Source organism: Marmota monax, unplaced genomic scaffold, assembly GCF_021218885.2.
Source record: "Marmota monax isolate L192 unplaced genomic scaffold, Marmota_monax_Labrador192_F-V1.1 WCK01_AAM20220418_F8-fsc00079, whole genome shotgun sequence".
Taxonomy (NCBI): Eukaryota; Metazoa; Chordata; class Mammalia; order Rodentia; family Sciuridae; genus Marmota; species Marmota monax.
The window spans coordinates 8,275,905-8,290,553 of NW_026694099.1; the positions used below are offsets into that span (position 1 = coordinate 8,275,905).

The 14,649-nt window shown below is 30.8% G+C and overlaps 1 protein-coding gene across 2 annotated transcripts in view; it reads left to right on the top strand.

Moving 5' to 3' along the window:
* Scfd1 (sec1 family domain containing 1) overlaps positions 1–14,649 on the top strand; it is a 94,513-nt gene that overhangs the window by 54,385 nt on the left and 25,479 nt on the right. For both annotated transcript variants that reach the window (XM_046465220.2, XM_046465221.2), the window contains exons 15-17: positions 5,854–5,950; positions 9,175–9,245; positions 11,087–11,166. In XM_046465220.2, coding sequence (XP_046321176.1) covers positions 5,854–5,950; positions 9,175–9,245; positions 11,087–11,166 — 248 coding nt within the window. The remainder of the gene's footprint in view (positions 1–5,853; positions 5,951–9,174; positions 9,246–11,086; positions 11,167–14,649) is intronic.

Here is a 14,649-nt window from a genome sequence, read left to right on the forward strand (position 1 = left end):
GTTTCTGTGATTTTGTTTATTTTTCTGTTTTTAATTTCATTGATTCCTGCTCTGATTTTTATTATGTATTTTCTTCTACATATATTCTATTTAATTTGCTCTTTTTTGTTTTCTGAGTCATAATAAGACTTATAGCAGTTTATAAGTCCTACATAAATGTCCGTACAGAAATATTATAGAGCCCTAATACAATAAGACAGTAGTTTACAAGTGCCACATAAATCTCTATTCTCTACAGAAATATTGTTGATAAAGCAATTTTCATTATCTAATGATAAGGTCACTTTTATTTGTATTTGAAATACTTGTAATCTATAAAGATCATTTTTGTATGTTTTAAATTTTTGGTATATACATTATTTTAGTTTGAATTAAATAAATTTTCAGCAAACATCAATATGTAGGATAAATTTATAGATTAAAGTTGTTTCCTTAGTCTAAGTCTGATTTAGGACCACTTCCACAAATAGCACATTAAAAAATGAGATAAAAATTCAGAATAGTTTCTATGTATTCATATTGTTAATTCACAAATGTGGCTTTGAATCTTCTGGCCACCAAAATTTTAAAAGGGAGCAAGAGAGAGATAAGTTTTAAAAACTTCTGGCAGAAAGTTGATTTTCTTACTTTTAAGAAAAGCATTACTTAATGTAACATTACAAAAAATATTGCATTATATTATCTAAAGTAAACTATGATGTAAGGATATAGTATTTAATATCAGTTACATTTACGGATTTCATATGACTGTTTTGTATGGCACCTTTAATGAAAGCTAAGGGTATAATATTAAAATACAATTCAGTGAGAGTAGTTCTATCAGTTACCAAGGTAGTAAGATCTAAGTTCATAGCCTTTTAATGGTTCATCTTAAACTTAGAATAGAATTTTTAATATCTAGAATAGATGACTACCAATTTTTTAAATAATTTATAATATCAATTTTTGATTGGATTTTTGATAGGATTTGATAAAGCAAAGTTGATTCTATATTCTTATTTGAATGCTAGAAATTTAGTGTCTTGATAGAAAAATACGAAGATTTAAAAATGAGATAACCAAGTAGTAAGGTTAACATTCTATTGTAAAAATTGAAGATCCTAACCAGTTTCCTCACCTTAATAATACATTGCATTTTCCCTCCTCTGCACAAAATTGAGGTGAAGATGAAAGGATTAATTTATGTCATTCTGACATATAAGCAAGTGTTTCAAAGTGATTATTTTCAGCTACTTGTCTTATAAAACACTTCTAAATATAACTTAATGGATCATCCAGTTACTGTGAAATAATTTCTTATGTTGGCAAACTCATGCATGCAGTGGCAAACATTTCAGTGTGAAATTCATCAAAATACCCACCTAAATAACTGAAAATAAATTAACCTGATATTTTGTTATATTAGGGAAAAAAATTGTTTTTGAGAATCCCAGTCATCTTGTAGGGCCCAGTGTACACAATAATGAATGAGGAGTCTTGAAGAGTTCATAATCTCATGATATACACCAACCACAAACTATTAGAATAATGCATTACCACTGCTACCCACGTAGATGAAGGGAGATAGAAGTACAGCCCTAATAGATGGTACAAATTAAACTCATGAAGAAGAAAGAAAGAATAAAAAAGGTTGAAGTATAAACAGTCTTCAATTTAGGTACAGATTATATTCTGGAAGTCTAATTCTAAGTTTATTATAGCGTATAATATACCTTCTTTAAAATATTATGTGGTAGATAGGTTTCTTTCCCATAGAACCTGTTTAGTCTACAATGTAGAGTTATTTCTCATATTGCATTGTAACATAGAAGGGTTTATATCCTCCCTCTCCTCTCCCCTCCCTCCCTCTCTCTCTCTCTCTCTCTCTCTCTCTCTCTCTCTCTCTCTCTCTCTCTCCCCCTCTCCCTCTCTCTCCTCCCCCCCCCTAAGAAAAATAGAGAGAAATATTGAGATTTTTAATGGAAGAAGGAGGTAGAACTCTAATTCTTTCTTGCCTTTTCTTTCACTGCTAAATGGTACCAGGGGATATAATTGGGGCCTAGAGATGAGAAGGACTTTGCCATCAGTCAGTCATTAAACAGAGGTAAGAAATGAGGCTAGCAATGAAGAGAGAATTCTATAATGGTGATATCTGCTAGAATAGAGAGAAGAATGCCAAAGAGATGGAAGATCTCCAACAATTATAAGGAAAAGAATTCTGTTTATATCCTGTGTGGGTATCTGGTACATGTTTCTAGGTAACAGATTTTCAAAAAGGCAAAAGGTGTAAACAAACTATACTTCTCAGATGAATCTTAAGAATTGTCTATTATGAAAAGGAATTGTCCATTACAGTAAAGGAAGAGACAGACTAGCTTTGGAAAATGTTTTCTTTAGATTTGTTTTATTTGTGTTTTTTCCAATCCAGTGAGCTATAGGTAGGCAAATTTTAACAACATATATGCAGTATTAATTGAATATAAATTCTGAGACAGTATACTAAAAAGCTTCATTGTTAACTGGAAAGAAATACTAAATTTACTTTTATTATATCCTTGCTTAGAAAGCCCTTCTAAAGCAATTCTTGAGAAATTCATGTTTCTCATAACTCATATTCACAATATATTCACTGTGTGTATAATCTGTATTCCATGTGTAGTGCTTTTGATTTTCTATAATAGTCCCTTTTATAGTCCCTTTTATCTGTTTATTCTTGATATTTAATGTAACTACCAAAAATTTATCTTGATGTTATTTTATAATTTTTAAGTTGTTCATTTTTAATGTCACTGTTACTATGCAAATTGTATTATCTATTAAGCCCATGTTGAATAAGAATAACCAATCTTTGAAGTTACCAAGTTGCCTCTCTCAGTATTTTCCTTCATTTGAAGAATTTGAGAAAAGACCTATAGATAAAAGATCTCTGGCCAGAATGACCTTTTGCCAAATATATACAAAAATTATATGTATTACCAAAAAGCCAAACACGTACTAATTGACAAATATGCTTTTTTTCATAAAGCAAAAGAAGCAATAAATTGTTCTTGAGGAAAATATAAATTTCCCTACTCTTTATCTGTGGTGTACATTGAAGTATGACCTGGATTTGAATCTCAACTCTCTACTACTTCTACTCTGGTAACCTTGAATAAACTTAAGTTTCTTTGTGTCTGCTTCTTCATCTTTAAAATGAGACTAACAGTTCCTAGCTCATAGTGTTATTTGGAGAATTAAACAAGATAATTTAAGGTAGTGGTTTTTAAACACTGTTCTCTAGTACCCTAGAGCTCTGTAGAGACATTTCATGGGTCACTTATATGTTTTAGTATACTCACAGAATTGATGAAATTTATAATCACAACCTGATGTTGGAACTTTTTTATCACCAAAAACAATTTTTTTTTAATTTTTTTAAACCCTGTCCATTACCACTCAAACTAAATTGTTTTGGGACTCGATTTACATTGCTCCTTAGAATTTGGAATACAAGTTAATATGTCAAGAAAGGAGAAATGAATCAGATGTGTGTATACCTGCATAAGTTAATGAAACATTGTTTTTTCACTGATCCATATAGACATTTGATTCCCTTGTAACATTTAGCATGCTTAATTCTTTATATTAAAGCACTAAAGGTTAGATTATTTACATTTTTTATTTCTAGAAGGTCATTCACCTATTTTTATGATTTTTAAAAATGACTGCTTGCTTGTATATGTCCTGCTCTTAGTTTTGAAATTCAATAAATTCAAGTACTTATTATGAGCCAGGTTCTTTGTTAAACTCCTAGGTTAAACAATTAAGTAGACACATTCTAAGGAGTTTATAATTTTAGGAAGAAGACATAAAAAGCAAAGGAGAGTAATGTGATGTGATCATTGTTGTTATGGAGAGATCATTGTTATTATGAAATGCTTTTGGTACAGGGAAAGGAGTAACGAGTTCTGGCTAAGGAATATGAGGGAGAGAGCAGAGAAGCTGCAAATAAGATGAAATGAATAGAATTCACTGGATAAATGATAGAGAAGTAATATATCCTTTAAAAACTACAAGAAATAACTTGTGCATAACCCTGGAAGGTTAAAAGTATACACTATGCTTAATGAAAATTTGGTGAGCTATATGGTGTACTGAGGAAACCAAGTCTATAAATAATGCTGAAATCAAAAAAGTTGGCTGGGTCATACTGTGAACGGCCTAAATAATGCCATATTTTATTGCCTTTCCGTTTTCATTCCTGGCTTTACAAATAATAGCTTTTCCTAATCTAATATTCACATTAGCATAGTTCCTACTATCATTTTAGTTCCCTGGGAGTTTTCTTTTACTTCTTTCACTACTGTTGTTTCTCATATCCTTTCTTGTGTTAATTATTAAATATCTATCTTCTCTGTTCCCTTAGCCACTACCCTAGTCTTTTCTATAGGATCTCTCTTATATTTCTTTTGTCTATTTTTAATATTATTTCTAGGATTTTGTCATTCCATAGGATTTTACCTCTTTTCTGTTATAGTTATAAAAGTAGCACTACATAGTAGCTAAAATAGTTCCTATATCATCAGGGAATATGAAGGCACAAACATTTTATAATAAGGAAGAAACTTTTTCTATTATACTCTCATTAAGCACTCACTGGTAAAGAAAATTTTCACATACTGATGTAGTCTATGTTATTCAAAAAGGGGCAGAAGAGTATAGCATATTAACTTTTTGTGTCAAAATGGGGAGGGATATTAGAATGTAGGTTCTATTTCTTTATGTTAATACAGTGAAAAACTATAGAAGAAATAATTAAAATGCTGATAGAAGCAGGTGGAAATGAATGGGAAGAAGACTGGCAAGAACTGGAACTTCTTTGTCCTTTCTGTGTTGTTTATTTTTAAACTACCTGAATATTTCATTCTTTAAAAATCTGGCTTTGTGTGCCACTGCAGGGGAGTGGAATTGAAAAGACTGACTTATTTCCCTATTGCCCGTGTATGAAATCCACTCTTTAGTCTACTATTTGGATGTCTGCACTCTGTTGTACCTTGGTATGATCTGTTTAACCTAAATGAGCTATATCTGAGTTCCCAAGTCACTTTTAATTCAAAATATATCACTTCCTCTTCCACAAAAGTTTATTTATTTAATTATATAATTTTAGCATAAAATATTTACCTTCTATAATTATCTGTTGATTCTTTATTGGTATTGTTGAGTATCCAAATTTATTTCATGAATGGTTTTTATTGCTACTTTAACTTTTAACTCCTTTGTGTTAGGAACAAATATGTTCTTTTCTGTTTTGTTATAAGAAGCATAATTTAATAGATATTTGAGAATAATTACTTTTATTTACTCTAACTTCATTTGGATCAATGTCACTTGGAAACATTTTACTACTTTTTTGTTATCTAAAACTTCAACATATCAAATAGAACTAATGAGGGGAAAAAAGTTTAATTTTTAAAAAACATTGAAAGCAGGCTAATTAGGGTAATTTTTTGTTCACTTAAGATAGAAAAATGTGGATTTGCACACTAAAAAATGTAAACAGCATGGCCACAATATTAATTTGCATGGAGTACAATGTGATTTGTGTTCTAGTTGGTAATTAATACGATTAGTGTGTTTTTATTTTTACTAATATATGTAAGACATGTACAGTTAATTCTGATACATTACAAAATAGTTAATCTGTTGGCTAGGATTTATACATGTATGTATATGTGTATATTAAGTGTGTGATTAAAAGCAAGAAACTTGAAATTGTACCAGGAAATGAACATTTATTTTTTAAATTGATTATAGAAAATAGAAACTTTTGAAAGACTTTTAATATATTTTTATTACTTGATGTAGTCTCATCTAATATTTACTTTGAAACAGGCAAGAAAGCTGGATGTATATTTTGAATATGAAGAAAAAATAATGAGCAAAACTACTTTGGATAAATCTCTTCTTGATATAATATCAGACCCTGATGGTATGTACCATAAGTTTAAGGTTAAAAGTTTCACATCTTATGAATCCACCATTTTCAATTTGAGCAAAATTTAAGTAGAATTACTACTTTTCTGAGTCAATACTAATAACAAGGAAGCTCAGTGAACTGTTTTCTGTTGAAAACTTTCAACGTAGTAGTTCCTAAAGTGGAAAAATGATTTGTATTTTATTTACTGAACTTTCCTTTGATATTATTTAAAGCACTTTTTGTTTTTATTTCTAAATCTATTTTATATGTTTAAGAAATTCACTTTGAGAAAACCTTGTAGTCAATTCTTTATATTTGTATGTCTAAGTATTTTATGTTAGATTGTATTGAAACAAAATACAACTATTTATAATTTGAAAATATAACCTAATTATAACTTTTAATTATAGTGACTGTGGAATGTATGTAGGGGGTTAGCCTCTAAAATATTCAAACCTTAAGAGACGTTTTGATTATTTCAGAATAGTTCTGAATCCAAATTTCATTGTTTCCCAAAGCAAATATAAAGCCCATGACCCATTTTGCAGATATGGAGTATTCAAGCTGTATAATGACGATTTTTAGTTCAAATTCGGATATAAGCTTTAGACTTTTTTCCAAATTGAAAAAAAGAAAATCCAAACTAATGTGTAAATAAAGATTCCATTCATTAAAACTTCTGAGGAGCCACAAGTATTGCTTATACTTTTAAAAACTAGACTTATAACGTTTTGCTATGTATGTGCACTTTGCAAAGAGAGAAACATCCATCACTTCCGAGGTATTCCTTGTTATTTGTAAAAAATTTCTGAATACAATTAAAACAATAAATGTGTTGATAAAAAGGCCTTTCTTCTTTGTTTCTCACACAACTTTTTCCAAAAGACATTAAGTAGGGCAGAACAAAGTCGGCATTCATGCACAGTGGCAGTCTGGTGCCACTTTAGCCCAGAACAAGATGTTGGAACCTAAGCAGGATGGCAGGAGAAACTACACATGGGGTAGAGGGGAGTGGGTAACCTAGCGTTAAATGTCAAAGTTCAAGAGGGGATGAACAGTGTATCCACATGTAGGAACAAGTTTTGCAAGAGGTATAAAAGCCCTAACTGATTAAGGCAAGTGATCCCACACAAGCTCAGTCTGGGCACAGGTAGGTTGAAAAGTATGTCCAGGTGTGTGGTGGTTCCATCATAGGGAATCAGAGTTCAAGTGAAATAAGAAGATCATCCCTGCAAGCAAAGGGATAGCAGCAGATATGGATACTTATTACAAACAGAGAACTAGTTAAACAAGTAAATATGTCGATTAGTTTAAAGGGAGCTGGATTTCTTGTCATCAGAGGAAGAAGTATTAAGTACAGAAAGGTAAAAACTAGAATGAAGTAGTATTCAAGTGTTGTGAATTTAGTGTTCTCACTATATATTTGTCAGATCTAGAAATCAATATACACACACACATATGTGCACACTTATGTATTCCCTAGCTGAGGAGGCCTGGGAACAGTAATATCCCACTGCTAAAGATTTTGGCTCATAAATACCATTTTCCACCAGGACTCCTTGGAGAAGTAACTGATTCCAGGACTCAGGTAGGGAAAGGAAGTACTAGATGAGTCTGGAACATTTTGTTGTAACAAAAAGCAAGGAAAGAACTCAAAATATGATAGAACATGTCAAAAAGTCCCAGAAGTCAGCTTGACAAGTCTCCAAATCATGACAGTTGAATGTCAGAATAAATAATGAGTATAGCCCATTGAATGAAACAGCTACAAGTCCTCATAGACAAAAAAATAAATAAATAAATGGTTACCTTCAAATTTTACAGGATATTTACAGTTTCAGAGTACTTACTTAAAAAATATTTATTAATTACAAAGAGAGATATAGTAACTTTACAGTGGAGAAGCCTAACAAATACCCTATTTGATTATCACATTAAAATCATCAGTAATGAGATATTCGGAAATACTGCAGCACCTACTATGATTCATTGCAAAGAATACAGCATCCTTTTGTAATATTCTTGCTAAAAATGTATAATCTGAATCTAATTGTGATGAAATATTAATTGCACAGTATGCTGCCAAAAAAAAAAATGTAACCTATAATTTTAAAAAATACCAAGTCATGCCAGTCAAGGAAAGCTGGAGGAACAATTTTGTACAGAAGACTAAAGAGGCATAACAATTCTGTGCAACACATTATCCCAAAGTTTGCCATGAAAGATATTGTAGACAGTTCATTAAACTTGAAATGGGATATGAGAATTAAACAATAATATACATATCAAGTAGCAGATTACTACATCTATGTAACAATGTATCAACGTCAATTTTCTGTTATCAAAATTATATTGGAAATGTCTTCGACTTTGAGAGTAATGGACATTAGCTTAGCAACTTAAATTTTTCAGAGATTAAAAAAATGCTTTCCAAGCTATTCTTAAAACTTTTCTCAAAATATAAAGTATGACAAGAGGTTCCAGGCTGTAGCTACGTGCTATAGACTCTTGGTTTAAAAAGAAACATTTTATGATTTCAGTTTGGTTCATATATAGTTATATGCATCAGGATGCTCTTCAATCCTTACCATAAGATAGCTCTATTGGCAAAGAGACTCTAGAGGGAGCTGCGGTTGTAGCTCAGTGGTAGAGCACTTGCCTAGCATGTGTAATGCACTGGGTTTGATCCATAACATCTTCCAATAGTAGGTAATACTTTGCTTTAAAAAGAAGGAATAGTTCCCATTCCTCAAGAGGAAACATATTTTATAATATTAGTGTTAATAAATGCCCTAGGGATTTTTAAAATTTTTTAATTTTATTTTTTAAATGTGATTGTATTTTTATAGTTTTATTTTATTTATTATTAAACAACTATTAATTTTACCAACCTCTTCTTGCCATCTTACAAGTATCCCATTCTATATAATTGTATTATTACCTGCCTATATCCTTCCTTTTCTTTTTGAGTTTTTTAATCTAAAAAGTAAATCTCAACACTATAGTTTGTAAGTTAGAATGAATTTGTTTCCATAATCACAGCCCTCTAACCCTACGATTAATCTTTTTCTGTATCTGTATTTTATGTGGTTATAATTATGGTAATTATCAGTTGAATCAAGAACCATATTTTGTTTTGCCACATTTACATATGCCTTGAATTTTAATGTACTTGTAAATGTTGATTATCATAACCACAATTATGAAAGTTTTTTGTTGTTATTTTTCTTTTGTAGCAGGAACTCCAGAAGACAAAATGAGACTGTTTCTTATCTATTACATAAGTACACAGCAAGTCCCTTCTGAGGTATGTGCTCTAAAGAATTATTGGGAGGAATGCTTATTTGCAGTTATAACAGAATTTCAAAAATAGAAATAAAAATCACTATGGCTAGATAACTACTTCATTCTTTTCTTTAAAAGAAAAACAATTTGTTAAGGCTCATTCTGTTTACTACAGAGTTTGTGGCAGTTTTTATTGTCACCAGGGGAAACTGTCCATTCAGGAAATGTCTGACCACTATTAAGTTGTTAAAATATGAACTGAATTCAAGGTGCCAAAATTCTTATTTCTGGAAAATAACTACTCTAAAATAGGTTGATAGGATTTTTGAACAGACAGTCTTATAATTTTAAGATTGTTTTGAAACTAGTATTCCATAGAAAATATCCTATATCCTCTATTATGTAGGAAAGTGATGGGTTTTTGGTGTCAGGCTTCTTACTGAGTTAGAGATCATTGACTCTTTCTCAAGTATAGTTTTACTAGGTGAGCAAGAAGTATGAGCAACTAGTTTTACTAAATGAACTTCTAAGATTACATCTGGAATAACATGGCTATTGTAAATTTCCTTTGCTGGTAGCAGTTACTTTTTAATGTCTAGTAAATTGTCAGGCTTCTGCAGATCAAAACTTTTGGGCATGTTAAAACAGCAAAGATCAAAACTTTGGGGCATGTTAAAACAGCAAACTAAACCCAGTATTTGCTTTAGGCCATTTCTATTGTACTATAGGAATACATCTATCTTTTGACTTCTACTTTAATTCAGTAAGTATGGTTTTCTTTGTAAAAATCTCTCATCAATGGGAGTTTCCCATTATATTGTATAAGATTCTAACAGACTTTATTATGCTTTCTTAAGACTATGATTTTTAGCTGGGCACAGTGGTGCATGAGTGTAATCCTAGCAAAACAGAAAGTAGAGGAGGGAGGATCACAAGTTCAAGGCCAGCGTCAGCAACATAGTGAGACCCTGTCTTAAATAAAAAGTATAAAAGGATGAAAGTGTAGCTTTATGGTAGAATGCCCTAGTTTCAATCGCCAATAAAAATATATATATATATATATTTAAATCATATATAAGTGATTTTAAAACAATAGTTTAATTGGGCATTAATTTCATTTATTTTTGTATAAAAATTACATCTTTTCAGAAGTTTCAGTGATGATTAAGAGGCTTAATGCAAATTATGGCTACTGGTATCAGATTAACAGCCCTTTAATACAAAGTAATGAAAACTCCTGGTTGATGGTAAACTTTAACCACTTCTCCCTTGTAATGTTTTTATAGTATAGTTCTTTAACTTACACAGATTCAACTGGACTTACTCATTAGGAAAAAAAAAGCTCAAGGAAGAGAGAAAAAAACAGCTATTTAAGAGGTGTAGGACACTCAGACCCCAATCTGGGTGGTGGAGGGGGTGTAATACACTGTTTTTCAGTTAATGAATCTGGACCCCTAGAATATATAAGATGGGAAACCTGAATCAGCAGTTCTTTTCAGTCCATGTTGTTCTCCTGTTACTTCTGGTTCTGAAATATTCTTGGTCAAGCCAAATCATTAATTTAATGCTTGTCCCAAAGAAAGCCAATCTATGTTAGCAATAGAGAAAAAACGTGACTGTTGAATTTACTGAGGGATGATAAAATACTACACTTTATTGGTGATTTGGGAACCTGTTAAGTTATTTTTATTTTATATGATTTTTGTCTCAGATCCTCACTTGGGTATTCAGTAAAGATGCAACTCCATTCTATTTAGGTACCAATAATTTAAGCTCATGCTTTTGGTATTACTTGCTGATTACTCAAATGACAACATTCATGAAAGCATAAATTTTTGTCATACAGTTCTTTTCTTATTTCAGGCTGATTTGGAGCAGTATAAAAAAGCTTTAACAGATGCAGGATGCAACCTTAATCCTTTACAATATATCAAACAGTGGAAGTAAGTTTTATTTTCTTTATTCCTGTCATTTAAGGTAAGGGCACTGTTAAGGTTTTGTTCACAAGAAAATGGGAATGCTAATAAGGAAATTAAACAGTGCCATTGTTGATTTTTATATCCAGTGGTACAAATATTTCCTTATCTGACCCACCCTATGCACATCTTAAAATTATATAAAACAGTAATGACTTTCTTTTTTAGACAAGCTTTATATTTTCTCCACTGATAAGGTAAAAAAGTCAAAGACTGAAGTGTCTTAAAAACATTAAAAGGTAATTTTAATTTCACAGGTAATACAGATTAACATAATGTAAAAATGTAGAAAATATTGTGCCAAAGATGATTAATTGGCAAATTTGTACTGTGTTGCTGTGAATATAAATTGTCACTCTTTTTCTGGATGATATAAAAATGCTTTTAAAAAATGGCTTGAACCTAACACATTCTTCTCTTAATGATTTATCCCAAATAAGTAACTGGAGTTGTAAAATCTTAGAAGTAACTAAAATGATGAAATTTTGAAAATCAACTTAAATGTCCAGTGGTAAGATTGGTAAGTAAATTGTGCATCTCCATAAGGTAGAATACAATTGAATCACTAAAAATCATGCTGTAGAAGACTTGCTGACATAGGAAATGTTCATGTATTTTTTAAGGAGAAAAAAATTGTGTAACAGTCTTTATTGATCCGTTTGATAAATACTTTTGTTCTTCCATATTCATGGTTTCTATATCCACCAATTGAAAATATTCAAAAAAATTTTTTTCTAAACACACATGTTGTAGAGAGCAGTGACAATAGAGCAGTGTCTGAAGAATTACTCCAGCAATCTTTACTTATATATGTCTCATTAATCAGATTAAAGACTGTGCAAGCATTAGTCTTTGTATTCATGAAAGTTAGTTAACAATATTATGCAGCTTATTCTGCAATTACATTCTACAGTTGCATTGTGCAATATTAGGAGCTTTGGGTAGCTCTCAAGAAAGTCCATTGTTTAAAGTTATGTTGTGTGGACAGGTTCAGGAGCAGTGGAGCTGGCAAAACATTGTGGTTTTCTAGCCAAAGAGTTCTTTCATTCCTAGGAGCTGAGTGCCTGAGATCAAGATCGAGGTTGATAAGACTCTAGCACAGAGCCTCCTCACAGAGGGCATTGCCATAGCAGCTAGGCATCCTGCACCTTTGCATAGAAACTTTCCCAGGCATCAAGCATACCACAGCCATGAAGTCATCAGAGACCCCAATCTCAGACACTGTTCTCCCATTCTCTATCACTGCTCTCCACAATATGCACTTTTTTCCTATCATTATTCCTATAACAATACAGTATAACAGTTATTTACATAGAATTCATATTTCGTTAAGTATGCTAAGTAATTTAGAGATGATTTAAAGTATATGGGGATTGTTTGTATAGGTTTTATGCAAATACTATGCATTTTATTTAAGAGACTTGAGCATTTGCAGATTTTCATATCATTGAGGATCTGGGAACCAATCCCCTGTGAATGCTGAAGGATGACTGTATTTTCTAATAGTAAAGCCTAATAAGCAAGGCCCCACTGGCAGTGAATTTATCTTAAGGGAATAGTTAACAAGTAAATGAACAGAATGATGCTATGCCATGTTAATCAAATAAAAAGAAATAAAGTTGAATAAGATCTTAATTTATTGGAGGTAAGAGCTAAATATGTTTAGGAGATCAGGGAAAACCTCTGGGTATATCACATTTGAACACAAACTTAGATGACATTTTTTACAGCACAATCCCTGTTTATCCATTTTTCTGTATTAGTGTGTTAGTATACACATATATACATTTAATTGCATAAGTGAAATGACATACCTCTGAATGTCTTAGCAGGTAACTCCTAGTGGTAGATTTTTTTTTTCTTTTAACCACTTTATTTTCCAAATTTACTTTAATAAACATTACCTTTGAAATAATTTTTAAATCAGTTTTTAAAAGAGTAAGATTGAATTGTGCTTTCTGATCGCCAGTTATGTCCCAAAAAATGTGCATAGCAAGAGAAATGTACCAAATGAACAGTGGTTATTCTGAGTAGTAAGTTTTTGAGTATTATCTATGCTTTCATGTTCTCAAATTTCACTTGACTGTATTCTTGTAATATACAACAAACCTTTTTTTAAAAAGAAAAACTAAAAACTATTTTTTTCCAACTTTTATAATATACAGACATATTTGGCAGTGTGACAGAGTCATTGTTCTTTTTTAATATGTTTTTATTTGTTTTAATTAGTTATACATGAAAGCAGAATGCACTTTGATATACATAGATGGGGCATAATTTCTCATTTTTCTAGTTGTACATATTGTAGAATCACATCTGTCATGCAGTCGTATATATACATTGTTTGTTTTATATTATGATTTACATGCAATTCTTTAATCAGTATTTAGAGTTATGGGGGGGGAAACAATCTTGGGCATTATTTTACACAGTCATAAAATATATAAACTCTAATTTATAATAAAGATTTTTTTTCCCATTGTAAGAGCCATACCAGTTTATTGAAGAAAATTTGGAAAGTAATGTATAAAGAAAAAGTAAAAATTTACTTGTAATCTTGCTATCCAGAGATTACAGGTAAATGTTATTGTATATCCTTCTGTTTTGTGCATGTATTACATATATTTCTTAAAACTGGAAGATCATTTTTATAAGGTTTTGTTTGTCATTGTTCTTAAGATAGTCTCCAAGGTTAATATTTGATGTTTGCATAATATTCAGTCATACAAATATAATGCTATTTATAAACCCCTCTTAATCGTTTACATATAGTTTCTAGTAAAAAAAAAAAAAACACAGATTTTTGTTAAGACAGAAATTCCAATTCACTGCTAGAAATAGTTGATTCATATCCTCCTTTCTGAACAAAACATATTTTTGTGTCAAGTTTGGGATTTCTATTGACAGATTTTATAAAGATTGAGATTGAATATTGTCTGCATATCAACTACCACATCTTAGTGATTCCCATTCTTTTTTACTTTTATAAAAATTTTCTTAGGTCTCTTCCCACACACATACACTTTATTTTTATTTACAAAACAATTGAAATAATTAAGAATCATGAAAGAATAGTTATTGACATTAAATGTTTATAGTAATACAATGCTAATTTTGATTTTTAAACCATGTACTTTATGTATGCATATGTCCAAAGATTAGAAAAATGTACACCAACATCCTAATATTTGGTTACCTCAAAGTTGTGGAATTCTTCTGGAAGCATTCTGTATTTTCTAGATTCTGTACAGAATGAGAATAGACTCAGAGGAAAAATTTTTAAAACACACCTAAATGCCTTGTTTTCCCCCAACCCTTAATAATGTTATAGTATAGTTAAAGACACTCTAGATACTTCAAAACAGTTAAAAGTAATGCAATTAAATATAAAATTGTATGGTACAAAATACGGCTACAGGAAAAAAATCATTGGATAGTAGAAATTGAAAG